The 17,343-nt window shown below is 31.4% G+C and overlaps 2 protein-coding genes and 1 pseudogene across 2 annotated transcripts; 2 read left to right on the top strand and 1 right to left on the bottom strand.

Moving 5' to 3' along the window:
• Window positions 1-415: 415 nt before the first annotated feature.
• LOC107935199 (cytochrome P450 93B16-like) lies at window positions 416-2,187 on the top strand (annotated as a pseudogene).
• A 3,563-nt stretch (window positions 2,188-5,750) lies between these two features.
• LOC107935183 (uncharacterized) lies at window positions 5,751-6,804 on the top strand. Its single transcript, XM_016867750.2, has one exon. The coding sequence runs from the start codon at window positions 5,967-5,969 to the stop codon at window positions 6,627-6,629; it is 663 nt and encodes a 220-aa protein (XP_016723239.2). The 5' UTR covers window positions 5,751-5,966; the 3' UTR covers window positions 6,630-6,804.
• A 2,829-nt stretch (window positions 6,805-9,633) lies between these two features.
• On the bottom strand, window positions 9,634-13,058 carry LOC107935173 (probable ADP-ribosylation factor GTPase-activating protein AGD8). The gene is made up of 7 exons (XM_016867730.2): window positions 12,768-13,058; window positions 12,527-12,645; window positions 11,271-11,694; window positions 10,873-11,133; window positions 10,295-10,420; window positions 10,103-10,201; window positions 9,634-9,957 (listed from the first exon to the last, which is right to left on the bottom strand). Exons 1-7 carry the CDS (start codon window positions 12,846-12,848, stop codon window positions 9,850-9,852), a joined length of 1,218 nt encoding a protein of 405 aa, XP_016723219.1. The 5' UTR covers window positions 12,849-13,058; the 3' UTR covers window positions 9,634-9,849.
• Between the last annotated feature and the right edge of the window lie 4,285 nt (window positions 13,059-17,343).

Raw genomic sequence — 17,343 nt, 5'->3', positions numbered from 1 at the left:
AACTTTAACATTAATTAAGTGGTAATCAAAACGCTTTGAGTTCTACTTAGATAATAATTCTATTTTACATTAATAAATTAGTAAAATTTAAAAAATAAAATTCACATAAATTTTTATCATTAAATTTATAAATATGATTATTTAAAAAAATAAAATATTTTATTTTGTATAAAATAAAATCTGGAAAATGATGTTGTTCATAAATAAATAGAAAGCTGATGAAGCTCGTTTGGTTTCCATAATTTTAAAAAAAAAAAACCCTTTGTCCTTAGCTGTTTAAAAAAATGCTGATGCTAATGGCGAATTCTACTATCATAATGAAATAAATAAAAGATGATGAGTGCTAATTGTTTGAAAAGATTTATATATAGCTGTGTTTTCAGCCTTTTTAATCAACCAAAACCATTTTCTTTTTCCTTATGGTGTTTGGCCATGGAGCTCCCATTCTTACGATATGCTGCATTGTTCATTGTTTCATTTCTTATTGTTAGAATACTGATTTCCATCAGAAACCGTTCCAAGCTTCCGCCGGGTCCAACGGCGTTACCGGTCATCGGCCACCTCCATCTCCTCAGCCCCTTCATGCATCAAACTTTTCAGAAGCTCTCCTCCATCCATGGCCCATTGATGTATCTCCGCCTAGGGTCCGTTGACTGCGTTGTGGTCTCTAACCCTGAGCTTGCCAAAGAGCTTCTCAAGTATCACGAGCTCACATTCTCCACCCGCCATCTCACCGCTGCTATTGAACACCTTACTTACAACTCTTCCTTTGCTTTCGCACCCTACGGACCTTATTGGAAATTCATCAAAAAGCTCACCACTTTTGAGTTGCTGGGGAACCGAACCCTTGGCCAGACCCTTCCTGTTCGAACCAAGGAATTACATCATTTCATCAGCATTCTTTTGGACAAGTCTAAATCAGGTGAAACCGTGAGCCTAACCCAAGAGCTGTTGAAATTAACCAACAACGTCATATCTCAGATGATGCTGGGCATTAGGTGCTCAGGAACAGTAGACCAAGCCGATGGGTTCCGAACCCTAGTGCGAGAAGTGAATGAGATCTTCGGGGAATTCAATGTCTCTGATATCATATGGTTCTTCAAGAACATAGATGTGCAGGGTTTTCGAAAGAGGTTTTTGGATATCCATAACAGGTATGATTCATTGTTGGAAAAGATTATGAGAGATCGAGAGGAACTAAGGAAAAACAAGAAACTAAATGATGATGATGTGAAGGACTTTCTGGACATCATGCTTGATATCTTTGAAGATGAGCACTCCGAGGTTCAGTTAACTAGAAACCATATTAAGGCCTTGATCTTGGTTAGTATAATATTTCTGCTTTTTAACTTTTTCTTCTTTATAATATTTCTTGGTTGTTGCAATGGCGATTAGTTTATAGTATAATATTTGGGTTAGTTAAGTATATTGCATTGCAATAGAGACAAAGTGATGTCAACTACATTTGTGGGGGTTATGTAGGACTTTTTGACAGCCGCTACAGACACAACAGCAATAGCGGTAGAATGGACATTGGCAGAGCTGATAAACAACCCAGAGGTGCTAAGAAAAGCACAGCAAGAGCTGGATCAAGTTTTGGGGAAAAGCAGTTGGTACAAGAATCCGACACTCCTTGTCTCCCCTACCTTCAAGCCATAATCAAGGAATCATTTCGACTTCATCCTCCAATCCCAATGCTAAGCAGAAAAGCCGTTGAGGGCTGCAAAATCAATGGATACACAATCCCACCTCAGTCTTTGTTATTTGTAAACATTTGGGGTATAGGCAGGGATCCGAAGGTGTGGGAGGATCCACTCAAGTTTCAGCCTGAGAGGTTCATGAACTCCAACCGAGCTGTTGATACTGACATTAGTAATTCAGGGGTTATAGATGTTAAAGGCTTGCATTATCAGCTGTTGCCTTTCGGTACAGGGAGGAGGGGTTGCCCCGGTATTTCTTTAGCGATGCAGCAACTGGCCGTCACTTTGGTAGCCTTGGTTCAGTGCTTTGACTGGAATGCCGGCGGTGGTGTTGACATGAGTGAGCGGCCTGGACTTACGGCACCCAGAGCCTATGAACTCAACTGTGTTCCACTTGCACGCTTCACTCCCACTCTCTTTGCAACTTAAGCAGCCGAATGCATTACACTACATCTCATGACATTTATAATGTCCTAGGATGCTATGATATATCTATATAATTAATAATTTTAAAATTATGTTTTTCATAAAAATATATTTATATGGATGCAACTTAAATATATTTTCATGTATATATATACATGAAAATATTTAAAAAATATCGATAAAATCAAAATAATATATAAAAATATATCAATATTAATATGTAACAATTTTAAAATAATTAAGACGATAAACCTATTGGTGCAGTATTCACCACCTCAATTTCAGTTCCATAAAAAACATAACAACGATGCAAGATAAACTCTCCATTAATATTAGATTTTTTTTGGGTTGAAACTAGGGTTTATTGGTAGCAATGACCAATCGAGTTCTCTAGATATGAAAATCACTAACCATGTATACTTGGTTGATTATTTGATTTGAATTTCTGGAGTTCTTGTAGTGCACGAATGGTCTAAAGTATAATTATTCCATTATAGAAAATAATAATAATGTTTTAATTTTTAGTACATATTTTTGGTGTAATAAAGAAACCTGGAATTATATGAGAAGCAAAGAAAGGCCAACATATATAAAGATTAAAGAAGATTTGCCATCGGCCGTATTGTTATTTTGCGCAAAAGAATTAGATGCGCCTTGAAATTATAGCTCATGGCATCACACTATCTTGGTGGCTGCTGCATTACTCAATTAAACAAAATGGAAACGTTATGTGCCCTCAAAGCTATATCCCCGTTTGATATAACAGTAATATTAGAGTTGAGTTGTGAATGGGAATGCCAAGAAGAGGAAGCTAACCCCATTTGAAAGAAGAAAGGTGTGGGGTCTGGTCTTCCAATATTCCAACATGTGCATGTGTGTGTGAATGAAACTAGGATCCTATTTCGCACATTAGGGTTTGCATGCATACTTTTCTAAGTACATCAAAACAAAACATTATAATCTACAAACAATTAGATATAAAGTTTGGAAAACCACACCTCAAAAGTCTCAAAGCTTATAATTGGGCTACATGTATCAGAATTAGTAGTAATGATTATATGTAATAGGTGGGTTCAGGGCTAGTCTCAAAAAACCGCCCGTCCTGTTGTCATCCCTAAACAGAAATTTGATGGCTTGTTTTAACAAGATCATGGGCCTCACTCGTTTTCTAAAAGTACCGAACCTCAAGCACACACCATGGCCCATGAAGAGGTACTGAAAGCTGTTATCTTAGCCCACACCATGGCTCAACCTCAAGCACAGCTTCATTTTCTTCGCATTAATTTTTCCAACGAGGTTTCAAAGTGTGGGGTGGGTCAAATGTTCAAAGGATTCAAAGGGATTGGTTGTTAGCAGCTGGACCGACATGTGATTGATGAATGACGGGGATGGGGACACATTAAGACGGTGGTTTGCGTTGTATTGCTGGCCAAGAGCTGCCGCTGGTCTTTGGTGGTTGAACATGAACCATCCAGAAATAGGCAGTGAGTTGGCTGGGTCGTCTAACATGGTCACGTTTAGAGGAGCTGACATGATGGCTTACCGCTTCAAACTTCAAACACTTGTTTTATTGGTAAACTATCAAAATAGTTATTTTTGTTTGCCTCAGATTATGTTTTAGTCACTTATCTTATCATTTTGTTACGAAATGGTCACTTTGCCGTTAAGATTTGTTACCTCCCAAACCACAATCCGACGTGACAGTTAAAATGGTTTTTAAATGCCAACGTGGATGTCCAATTGGGATCAAAAAGTTAATTTTTTTATGAAAATAGATTATAAAATTTTACTTTAAAACTCAATTTTCTCCTGTTTAAAAATAAGCAACAGTTAGAATCTTTTTTATTACCATCAGAAAAGAGAAGAGTAAAATGACAAAGAAAAAGAGGAAGAAGAAATGGACACACCAACCTCTATACTTGCTTGCTATTGTGGTTGTCCACAATATACAAATAAACAAAGACAAAGCATGCCTTTTTTTGTCACATATATTGAAAAATATGAAAAGATGGATCACTATTGTGCAAAAAAAAAAATTATAATATCTTAACCCAAAACCCAAGTAAATAATAAAAAACCCATTGCTTATTGTAGTCCATTCCGGACCCTCCATCGAATCGGTCATTTGTTCTTCCATTTTAAATAAAAAATTCAACTGATTGATGGAACACTTAATTTGATTTCTATTGTTTCAATTCAACAAAGATGGCTATGAAAATGGATGGTTTTTTCAGTTGAAATGAAAACGAAAAAATAAAAGAAAAATGAGACCAATGGTTTTTTTTTCCGTTCAATGATTAATTTGATACATTAACATTTTCCTTTAATCAATTTAGAAATTTTAATTAATTAAATTTATTTAATTAAAAATCAATTAATTTACTTGGCTGGACATTCACGTTGACATTTAAAACCTATTTTAACTGTCATGTCGAACTGTCATCTGGGAGGTAACAGATCTTAACGTCAAAGTGACCATTTCGTAATAAAATAATAACATAAGTGACTAAAATATAATCTGAGTAAAACAAAAAAAATTATTATGATAATTTACCCTTATTTTATTACATTTTATTATTATTATTAATTATATACACCCAATATTATCATTTTATATTAAGGAATGAATTTGGCACAACGTTTAAATAAATTTAAATCATAACCAATTAATTAATTAAATTTAGAGTTGAAATTATTGTTTCCAATATTTTTAATTTTACAAAACATTTTTCTAGAAAAAACAATTAACATCTTTTTCTTATTAATTTCTTATTTTTCACACATTTTACACCAAAATTTTCCATTTTTCAAAAAAATGAGAAACAAAATTTTTATAGTGAATATGCTTTGACGAAAGAATTTAATTAATAATGCCCCGTGCTTTCTACGTGTGAACAAATCACATATTTCTACCTACAGTGTCTTCCATTCCCTAAACCATTAATAATGTCATTCTCGTAATAACTACCCAATTCTCTGCCTACTCTCAAAACTCGTTATCAGAACGCAACGTTCTGTCTAGCGATCCACGCCCAATAACACCAGGACGTACTACCAAGTACTTACTAACAATAAAAAAAAATGTTAAATCTCATTTTGGTCCCTCTATTATCAAATTTAGCATACTTTAATTTGGTCCATTTGCTTTAGTAATATCATTATTTCAGTTAAAATATTTATATAGATTGTTTTTTTAAAATAGATACTTCCAAATCATTATGATGACATATATATTATTTTGGTGTTTGAAGGCACCGTTTAGTATTTTTTTTTATAAATGCATAGGAACTAGTTAAATAGTAGTATAAAATAGAGGGATAAATATTAAAATTGTACATGGATTTTAATTTAATTTAATTTGCAATTATACATAAATTTTTATTTTGTATAATTATACACATAAAATTTTAATTGTGGTTTGAATGTCTAGATAAAACTTTTGATTTCGATCTAATTGTATACATTTTAAAAAATTAACACATTAATTTATTTTTACATCATATGAGTATAAGTATTATCTGTGTGTACAGTAGGTAAATGTAAAATGTTGCTATATTGTCAATAGTGTTGATAGTTTGTGAAAATTGAATCAAATCAAAATTTTATGTACAACATTCACATTGGGTGAAAGTTTATGTGCAACACAAGGACTAAATCTCGAATTTAGTAATAGTAGAAGGGCCAAATCAGAATTTGACCAAACAAAGTTAGAAGCTAACTACGGTTAAAATTCTGAATCTTATGGAAGTAACCATGGTCAACTGATCTGCCCCTATCAAAGCTTCCCTTTTATAAACCACACCCCTAACGAACAGCTCAAAGAACCTGCTTACTGCAAAAATGGCTTTTTACGTGGACGAAGAAAATGTCTGGAAATGTGCAAAGCATCCTTCGAAGCGACGTCGTAGCGGGATCTGTCCGGTTTGCCTCCAAGACAAGCTAGCATCTCTTTGCCCCGACTGCGCCTACACGCTTCCTTGCGCTTGTACCGCAGCCTCTTCTTCTTCCTCATACTCCTTCTCTTGCTTTTCAACCGCCGCAGATGTCTCAGGTGTCGGCGCCGTCGGTCAAGTTTCCAATCTCATCGAAAGCGAGCCTTCGTTCCGACGATCCAGATCCCTATCGATTCCTTTTCTCCATTTGAAACCGGAGAGTTTAAACGAAAAGAAGGGTTTATCGGCGAGCAATAAGAGCAAGACGCCGTCGTTTTGGACGATGTTTAGTAGGGCTAGTAACAAGAGCAAGCGGTTCGACAGTGAAGATCATGGAAGAGAAGTAGAGAAAGAGAGCGCAGCGGCGGTGGAGGACAAAAGGAAGAGGAGGACGATGATGACGAAGTCGAGGTCCGTGGCGATGATGTCAAATTCCGGCATCGGAGATTTGAAATCTTCGACGTCTACGAAAGGAAAGGGGTGGCATTTCACGAGTCCGATGAAGGCATGGAGGCAAACTAGGGTTTCCAAATTGGTTTTCCAACAACATTCTCCTTTGTATAGAGGTTGATTAATTACTGTAAGTCCTTTTTTTGCTCTTTATATTTGTATAGTACATAAGTAAAAATGCCAAAAAAAAAAAAGGGGAACGAATGGAAAAAATAACTGAGTGAAATCGAGTCACTAATGACAATGATTTTCAATCTGGCTTTTTGGTGTTCAATATGTTACTGCAGTTGGTTAAATTTCAATGTGGTTTATTATTTTCCGTAAATTTCATAGACACGAATCCCGAAAGAAGATGGGGGGGATTAAGAAACATAAAGAATGTGAAAGTTGTAGAATGGGAAAGGGACAACATGGGTGCACTGCATGCATACATCCACATTTGCATATGCTTTTGCAGGCGGATATGGAAGAGTTGGTTTTTTGCTTTGTTGTATATTGTTGTTACATTTTGGGAATAAAAAGATACTGAAAGACGCCGACCAACTGCTTAAATCTTTCTGCCTACCCACATTAAAGCTTTCCCTTCTGATTTTTCTTCTTTATATGAATTTAATACAAGATTTAATGGCTATATATATTGTGGTAGTGGTCCTTTCATTTCCACTGTTTCTTCATGGTTGGACTTTTTGAAGTTGGTCTCAATGCCTTTGCCAATTTCATGTTCTGTACCTTGTTTTTCTTTTCGGTTTCAATTATTTGAGACACCCACCCCCCTCTCCCTCTCTATTTTCAGCCTTTCCCTCTCTATTTTCAGATAATTATCATATAAATGTATGCATGTGAAAATGCTTTAATGAACAATATATTTACGTGCATATAAAAATACATAATGAACTTACGTGGGTGCTTTTTCATGTAATGATTTTAATGGAATATGATTTTCAAAAAATTACTTTACAATATTTAATATACATTGATTTTAATTATTTGAGACTCCTCTCTCCGACAAAATTACTCTATAATGTTTGTTACTAAATACAATTTATAAATTTATTCTTATTAAATAAGATATAATATTCATGTATTTAATTTTTATAACAAACTTTATTCTTAACAAATATTTGGATTAAATATTTAATAATAAAATTTAATTAATAAATTTTAAATTATTTTAAATTTATAATAGAATAATGGGTATATAAAAATTATTTTAAAATAAATTTAGAAAATACTTGAAATCAAGTTTGCTTTAGCTAAAGGCTAACCTATGAGAATATAAAAAAAAAAATCTAAGCAAAACTACAAATAACTAAATTGTAGGAATGTCAAATCATAGGTCCTATACAACTTATATGAAACAATTCTACTTATATTCTGAGAAAAATAAGTATTTCATACAAATACAAGTGTTGAATTAAATTTGTAGTTAAGAAAAAAAATAAAATTAGATAATAAAACTTACTTGCGAAAAATCTAATGATGTAATAGATAAAATCAAGTAGTAGAAAGGAAGAAAAGGGAAATAGTTGCTTTTTTTTAAAGTAGACTAATAACCTAAACTGATATAAAATAGAGTTAATTTTATCTTACTATTTATTTAGTTTTCCTAAGAAAGTAATTTTTCCATTTTTTTATCATAGGAACATAGAAAAGTAACTCCTAAAAAAATTAAATTTCAAGAAAAATAAATAAAATTTAATATATTAAACGTTAGAATCACTTTTTAATTGTTTAAATTTTTTAAAAATGATTATTTTTTATCGTATTAAATATTATCTAAACTACAAATTCAAAGCAAATTGGGTGTAAAGTTGAAAATTAGAAAGAACAATATCATTTAATTTCTTTCTTCCTCTCATATTTGAAGGTTTTTTCCATAAGATTTTTGGGTATCTAATAATTTTGCTAAGCTACGATTAATTGTGAAACTCAAATTAAATCCCATTCGAAACTCTCTTTCTTGACTTTTTCTTCTTATTATTTAAGAGTTGAAGGCAAGTCATGTGAGGAGATGACCCACATGGAACGTGGAAGCGTGGTTTAGGTATTTGGCTGCACATAGAAATTTGCTTTTAAATATAAGGTTCTCCTTTACATGGGGTGTTTTTAAATCAGACATGCCATTTCTAGTAGCGACAGATATACGCGCACGAACGCCATTCTTTTTTCTTCTTTTTTTTTTTCCCCTTCACTTCGGCAATTGGCAAAAAATTTAATTTTCTGAAATTATATATAATTTTAATTTGATTTTTTTAAATTATTAAATATTTTATTAAAGAAAACATTTCATATATTTTCAGTGTAATTTTAAAATTTTCATAAGCAGAGTTAAAATTTTATCATGTGTTTTTCTTTAATATTTTACTATATATTAAGGTTATTTGTGAAGTAAAAAATATATTATTAATGTACTAAATATTCTCACCCTCTATTAAATGCAATACTATTTTACATTTACTTATTATATATACAAATAATTGTATTAAACAATACAAATATTAATTTTGTATATACAATTAAATCAAAATCGAATTTTATAATGAACTCAAATCAAAATTTCATATAAGATACTTAAATAACTTTAGAGACTATTTCAATTTGTTCATTGACATGTTATTATTATAACAATATATCAAACCTAAATTTAAGTGTGTTTAAATGCATAATATCTTTTACTTTAAAAATAAAAAATTTTTAGCGACAACTCACACAGTACAACTTGAATTTTTTTATCTAAATTAATCTATAAATTTAGCAATTGTTCTCGTATTAGGGACTCAACTAAGCAATTCTTCTTACATTAGAGTTCCATTTTTCTTTAATGTCATTCCTTGAATTTGACAATTATTCCCATATTAAAGCTTAAACTTGAAATTGTTTCCATATTGCACCCCCAAAATTTAGGATTTTCAAAAAAATATCAAGAACTAACTTGGACCAAAAATAAATTTAAATCCCATTGTGAGAATATTTGTCAAATTTAAAAATTAACTTGGACCAAAGAATTTCAAGACTTAGTTTCCATGACTGAATCTAAACATCAATGTAGTTTTTTTTTTTTTTTTTGTCAATACACAACTCCATGAAACCTTGTTACGTTTTCACGTCTTTGTGATGACAATTTACACTAAATGCCCAACACAAAAACAATGCTACCATATCAAGTCCCAAAACAGCACCTGTACTCTAAAAAAGAAAAGAAAGGAAGGTAAAAAGCCAGCTTGCCAATAAACCTGGATTTTCTCCTTGACGATATTCACTACGAAACACATTGGCCGGTAATGGTAATGTAACAATCAACTTATATTTATATGCTTTAAAACTCCACATACAACATAATATCAGAGGATTCTGTCTTGGATATCTGTAATAAGCGTGGATGCCAACGAACTTAGTTTCTTTCCCGTCTCTCCAGCAATGTTCTTGAGGTTTGAGATATCCTGCTGCGCCTGAAAGTGTGACATTTTCATCAAATGAAAACGAAACAAATCAACTTAACAAGATAAGAGAAAAGTATATGATAATTTTCCAAATATCGTATGCACTCGTAAAATTTCATGTGAAGCATAAAAGACTAGATTTATAAAAGCATACCTGGAAAGAGAGTCGATCGATGAGGTCAATAGCGGTGAGGTCAAGAGATTTATCTATACCATGACCAAATAGATCGGCACTGGATATGGCTGTCGAACCCTGCCAAAACAAAAAACATGCTATTCATCTCACAAAACATATAGTCTTTTGAGGCTTAAAAATGAAGATAGCTTTCAAGAAAGGGACACATACTGAGAATTTCTGCAATGTAACTTGAGCATCACTGTCTGCTGCTCTGGTCTGATCGCCAAAATATTGGGCCGAGGAAATAGATTTTGCATTTGAGAACTTTTTCCTAGCTTGATCGGTTTCATGAATCTGAGAATAAGATGAAGCAATAAGAAACAAAATGATAAAGGCAGGTGAGGGCACAAGCATAAATTAATAACGAAGACTAATCACTTTCAGGGAATCAATATAAAAGTTGAAAGATAAATAATTCGAAACTTCCCTCACATCAAATTGTCATACATTATACTACATCAACATTTCCAATATGGGAGTATTTTCCATTTTTAAACATATCAATTTGAAAGGCAAAACCATACAAGTGAAGCATTCAAGTAGATTCCTTGTGGCTCCTAATGTTGGATCAGAATAAAGTAGATTCAATCTCTAGCTATACAGGTTTGAAATTAATAACAAGTCATAAAAAGGAGCAAGATATTCTGAAACCAAAATGAGAATATTCCATCAATGATCAAATTAATCAATCATTAATGAACAAAATGTGCAAGTTCGAGGTCATTGAGAGAGGCCATACAACTTACTTGCACTTCCGAGGAATTTGAGCTTGATTTCTTCTGAAAACCATTGTCCATTTCAAATTCAGCAAAGAAGCTTGATGACTTTGGTGGAGCAACATGGCCGAGCACTTGTGGACCATCAGAATTCAACTTAGTAGATTGTGCATTTTCCACATACTCAAAACGAGATGGGAAAGGTGAGGCAATAGGTGCAGTGTTAATACTAGAGGAAGAAACAGGGACAACTGGTTCTTCAGGCTTCTGGTCATAGAGATTTTCACTGTGCTGCATTCAAGGCAAATTATGTTGTCAATAAGAAAAGCACGTAAAATAACTCCCAAAACAAGCAATTATCGTAGTAAAGAAATCCTTATGATCATTCCGCTACAACTGCATTGCTCGCAAAGGATTGTTACTAATACCTTATTAGTAAGCTTTCGGGCACCAAGACCCCCGGTTTTCTTTGCTCCAAGAGGCTTCTTGATGGTGCTGGTAAGAACTCTTTGAGAAGTTTTTGGCCCAACAGAAATTTCTGGTTTCTCTACCTTGTCTAAGGAACTTTCTTTAGGAGCCTCCGCAGTCTTGCTATCAAGAGACCCATTAGATGTTCGTGATGACTGAGAAGCAACCAGGGATGAAGGCAAACCTGCCTCTTCTGCCATACTTTTAGCAACTTCTTTAGATAGTATTTGCCTATATAAATCAGCAGCTCTTGAAGTATATTTGGCCTCAATTTTGCCTCCATCAGTCCATCCATGCTGCTTAAAGAAAACCTGTGCACAGTTGTTCCCTCCATATATCATCATTCTCAATTGTTCAGGAGACCAGGAGTCTAAATTTGTAGACCTGCTTAAAATTAAATATATTCCTTTTCAGAACAGAAAGAGAAAACTGCAAAGACTCAAAGACATAACCAGCAGCTCGGAAATTGCATGATGGCATCGACATCACATGATTTTCAAATCCCACTAATAAGCATGTTTCATAATAAGCATAAGATGTCCCAAAGATCCTTGCTTTTCCTACCAGTAAGGACTCTTGAATATGAGCACCAACCCAACAAACCCTAATAACCAGAAAATAAAGCATATGGAAACAATATGCATACAACATCGTTTACTACAATGGTTTTTTTGTATCAGAAAAGGAAAATAACCTTTCTAAGTTTTTCTTCTTTTTTTTTTCTTTTTTTTTTCTCCTTTTTAAGTTAAATCTGAGGGAAAAATACAAACTAAGATGGGAGCAGCCAATCTCATTCGGATAGTAAAATCAGACAATGAATTTATCCTCATTCATAACAAAATCTAAACCTCTTTGACAGAAAATAGAAAATTCATAATTCAGGAAAAGAATAAAAGGAATCAAATTTTCTCATTATCATTAATTTCTTCAAGAATTTGAGAAGATTGCAGACCATAGAACATAATGCACTCCAAGAAAAACTTTCTCATATAACCACACTAGATTTTTTCAGTTTTATCTATAAAACTTCCTGATGAGAGAGATGAACCGGAAGTGCAATTAAATCTTTTTTATTCTACTGTATATAATATAACGAAATATTCAACAGTTTCACACATAATTGAGAAGTAAGATAAACAAAATTAAAAACGCATCGAGTAAGATAAAAATTAAATTACAAAATGGAAATGGAATAAAAAAAAAAGTGTAAGGATACCTGACAAAACTGATATGGACACCGAGACTCCGATGAACGGCTGAGCAATCGATGCAGAGAAAGATCCCATACGTAACAGACGCCCACGTCGGATTCTTGGCATTGCAATCGAAACACATCTACGAAATTTCAAATTCAAAAAAAAAAATCAAAATCGAAGATCCGTTAACCGAAATTCCAGATCTAAAACAAAAGTTTAAGAAATATATTGAAATTTAGAATAAGAAAAAAAAATACAGACCTTGTTATCTGATTTTGCTTTCAGCTTTCTGAAAACAACGTTCTTATCGGTCAGGCTATCGGACGACGACGACGCCGCCATTATGTCGCTCTTTTTCCTTGTTTTTGTTGAAATTTAGAACGAAAAATTGTAGTTATTAACTTAAAATAAAGAAAAAGTAGTGTTCTGAAGAGGTGTGGAATGGAAATCGAACACCTCCTCAGCTTCAAGGCTTTCTTATTATATATCAAGAATTTCAAATTTTTGAATTAAAAGAAAACAAAATGGTAATCAATGCATATAATTATTAACTAAAAAGATTAAAAATAAATGCTAATTTATATAATCTTCAAAAAGGGTTGATGATCTCTAAGCCCATCTTTTAAAAATCAAAACCCAAGGGGTAGTTCTTGAAGTTCAAGTTTTGGGCTCATGTAAGGATCTCCCAACAAAAATCTATGGGCTCAACCTCAAAGAAGTCCTGATCAAAAGCGGAAAACAATAAGCGAAACAATTTCAGTTTTGAATGCAATCAATTATGTAGTATATACCATTAATCAAATTATCCAAAACATTGAATTCTTAATCATCACTCGAATCAAATTTATTAACCAAACCAAAGGTGTCCCTGAAAGTTAGTGGTTGGATTCTCTCGTATATGTGTGATTTCCATAATTAATGTTACAAACTATAAATCATATCTTCACTAATTGAGGTGTTTCTCTTTCGTGAAGGCTTCAAGATTCTCGGCGGAAGCAAGAGCTAAAATCTTGACATAGAGATAATGCTAACTATTGTTGAGATTTGACAGATTGCACAACAACCAACACTTTAAAAGTTCACTCGATACAAATGAAATTCAAACTCAAAAATTTAATTTTACCTTTAATGTATGTTTGAATTTTAGATATAACATTGTTGAAAAGAACAACTACAAACTTCAAACATAAACCGTAAAATAAATATGAAAATTTTCAAAATAAATAAATCTAGATAATATACATACGAAAAGTAAATTCGTTCATGCGTAGAATTATACATCTAATCTAATAGATTTGGTTCTAAATATTCAAACCTTACATCAATCTTATCCGCCCATGCATATGATTTCATGGCAAAATTGTGAATGTGAAAACACAGAGGTAATAGTTAGGCTCAATTTGGCGATAATGAAATTAGGCCACTTGTATGGACTGGCAACTTCAACATTAAATAATCATAAAGCTTTAGGTGCAGGGACATTAAGAATCTTAAAAACTCGAGACTCTCGTTTTAAATTGATTGTTAAATTTTAAAATGTTTTAATTATAATTTTAAATTATTAATATTATATTAATTTATTTCATTTCGTTATTAAAACAGTTAAATAAGAAATAAAATATTTTATAATTAAATTTAAAATAATTCGAAAACTTCAAAAATATTTGACAACAATTTTTATATACGTGTATATATATATAGGTGGCAAGCATAGCCGAAAAAGGTGAAGGGAAACATAATGATCACAATGTGTATGGTTTTTCAGATATACAATTTATTTGACAACAATATTATTGAATTGGCCTCCAAGATTAATAGAATGTTTAAATGGTAGGTGTGGGTACATTGGATCCAAACTAAAACACAAAATTCATAAAATTTGAATTATTCGGGTGATTTAGAATTCGATCCGATTAAAGAAAAAATGGTATCTCCTCATTAATTAGTCATTTCTGTTAGCTCGTCACTCTGTTAGGTTTTTATTCTACTAGCTCGCTGAATATTAACAGGGATAATACGTGTATTTTAAAAATATAAAAAATAACCAATAAAAAAGAAGACAGAAAAAGCCTCAACAACAACATTTTTAAAAATAAATGTATAAAGAAAAAAGTTAGATTCAAATCAATTATCTTTTATATTAAACCCGTAATATGAGTAGTGTTAAGTTTTGTTTTTCTTTTTTTTAAAAAAAAAAACCTAGAGGATTGGCCTTAAAAACTTTTTTTTTTTTTGAGGAAAGTAGCCTTGAGAAATGGCCAAAGCAGATGGCTAAATTTTTGTTTTGTTTGTGGACCTTGACGGCGTGAATGTGGACATATAAATATAATCAAATGGGGCCAATTAAGAAAACAAATATAGGGTTAGAAATTAGTTGTTAAAAGCAGCGGGCGGCACGTTTTTCAAATGCAACACCGCATTTGATCAGTCATTTTCTGCCGCAGAATTCTTCTTAAATTATAAAAATAAAATAAAATTTGAATAAACTGTAATTAAATAAATTATTAGTAAATTTAAATTTTAATTACTTAATTTTAAAAGTTAATAAAATGATTTCTGAACTATCTGAAAGTTTTTATTTAAATCTTTAGGTTGTTAAAATTGTTGTTGTATGGTATTTTCCCTAATTGAAAGCTCACATTTTCCTTTTCTTTGATATTTAAATCATTTTTATGAAACAATACTGTTACGTGAACCAAAATCTAAATAACTTTCTTCTCCAATCTCTGAAATTAATCGTTAGATCAACTTAGATTTAATGTATGTTTTTCTATTCATTGATGGGTACTAATCTATTATACCGATCATCGAATCGCAACTTAAAACTCGATATTCAAATTTAAAAAAAAAAACCTTGACAGCCCAATAACTTAAATAATTTTTTTAAATAGCTCAATAACTTAAATAAATAGTTTAGAATAGTTTAATGATAGTTTTACAACTATTAAACTTGCAAAAATCATTCTTATGATTTTATCCGATAGCCTTTTGGCTATATATATATATAAAGGAATTCAATCTTTAGCTAATTTATTTATATTTTAATCATATTTATTTTTTTGATATAATGTTTAAAATTATTTATAATTCTTTCTTAATCTATAAATAAAAAAAATACATTTTAACGAGTTCGAATTAAAATTAAATCCACTTGAATATAATTTTTTTTTAAAAATCAATCATAGGTGTCGATTTTTTTTGGGTTCATATATGAAATAAAATATCCACGTGCTATTTATGGCATTAACTACGGTCACATTGAGTCCCGACGCGAGATTGACCCTTGTCTCTCCTCGACAACATCTTCGTGGTATATATTAAGTGTATTAATTAATGCCTTTTCTAAGGTCAAAAAGTTATATTTTGCATTCAATTTCAATCATTCTTTGCAGCTTCCTTTTTTTTTTTTCACACAATCATTCTCCATAGTTCAACCACAATAATTTCACAATATTTATTATACTATATAGTAGGAAAAGGTATCAGCTTTGCCAATAATTATGTAATATTATATTCTTCTTCTTCCTTTTCTTAAAATTCAATTTAATTAACGTGTAAACTACACAACTTAAAGATGAAGAACAATGCCTTACATCTTTTTCATGACCTGAACAATACCTTTTTTTATGCGTATTTTATCAATTTTTCTAAATTTTATTATATATAGAAAATTTCATTTGAATTTGTCAAATTATTTATATATATAGCAAAGAAGTAGAAAATAATTTTTTTTTAAAAGCATCTTAATTATGCTCCGCGGTTGAAGTTATCATGTCATTGATTTTTTTTTCTTACATTATAATGAATATGAATAGGTTGTATGCTTGTGTTGGTCTTCATACAATGAACATTAAGCATATAGCTAGGCTATAATTTATGATTTTTTCCAACTAGGGTTTGTTTTAGGCTTTTACCATGTTGTCAAAACAAAAGTGGAACAACTATATAAAATTATAGTAAATTATAAGCTTTATGGTTAGCTGGATGAGAGTTAGGAGTAAATCTCAAAGCATAATGGGCAAACAAAGAACATCATTTCCTAACTTTTTGTTGCAGATCGACGTTTACTTTTAATATAGTTTGTTTAGTTTTTTTTTGTATTATGTTACAGTATCATTAAAATATCTAATATTATCACCACTATTTTTTTTACACTAACCATAAATAAATACACTACCGTCTATTCAAAATACTCTAAAATTTCAAATCTTATCCATTTGCAAGATATCTAGAAATTTTCCTTGCTCCACAACTTTCCATTTGCTATTTTTTTTTCTATTCAGATAATTAATTATGAAATAAAATAAAGTGTGGTAGGTTTTCCTCATCCAAAAAGAGTGGACCACCCCAGGTATTATAAAAAATAGTGACATTTTACACTTATTTAATAGGCAAGTTGGATTAAGATGTTCTAATCCCATGTTGGTGCAAAATGAAAATGATCACACGTGATAATGGCCACTGCAGTGGTAAATTTTCAATTTAAGTATGGTATAATTTATAAAATTTTAAAATTTAACTATTTAAAATTTATAAAGATATAAACTATTAAAATAATAAAATTATATTTAAAATTTATAAAAATATAAACTATTAAAATAATAAAATTATATTTTTATTATAGTAAAAATATATAAGTTAACCGGCCACTAAAAACTGATTTTCTGACTCCCTCACTCACTGATAATAGCTTGAATAGTACTTTTTGTCCAATGAAGTAATTTTTTGAAATAAAAAAAGAAAGCTACTAAATTGTTTCGACTTATATTTTGGGAAATTTTCATTTGTACCAGAGTTTCAAAAGAAGCACGTGGTAAGTGAAAATCAAGCCACTGCC

Source organism: Gossypium hirsutum, chromosome A09 (genome assembly GCF_007990345.1).
Source record: "Gossypium hirsutum isolate 1008001.06 chromosome A09, Gossypium_hirsutum_v2.1, whole genome shotgun sequence".
NCBI lineage: Eukaryota > Viridiplantae > Streptophyta > Magnoliopsida > Malvales > Malvaceae > Gossypium > Gossypium hirsutum.
The sequence above is the reverse complement of the archived record's forward strand: the minus strand, read 5'-3'. Positions and strand labels throughout refer to the sequence as shown.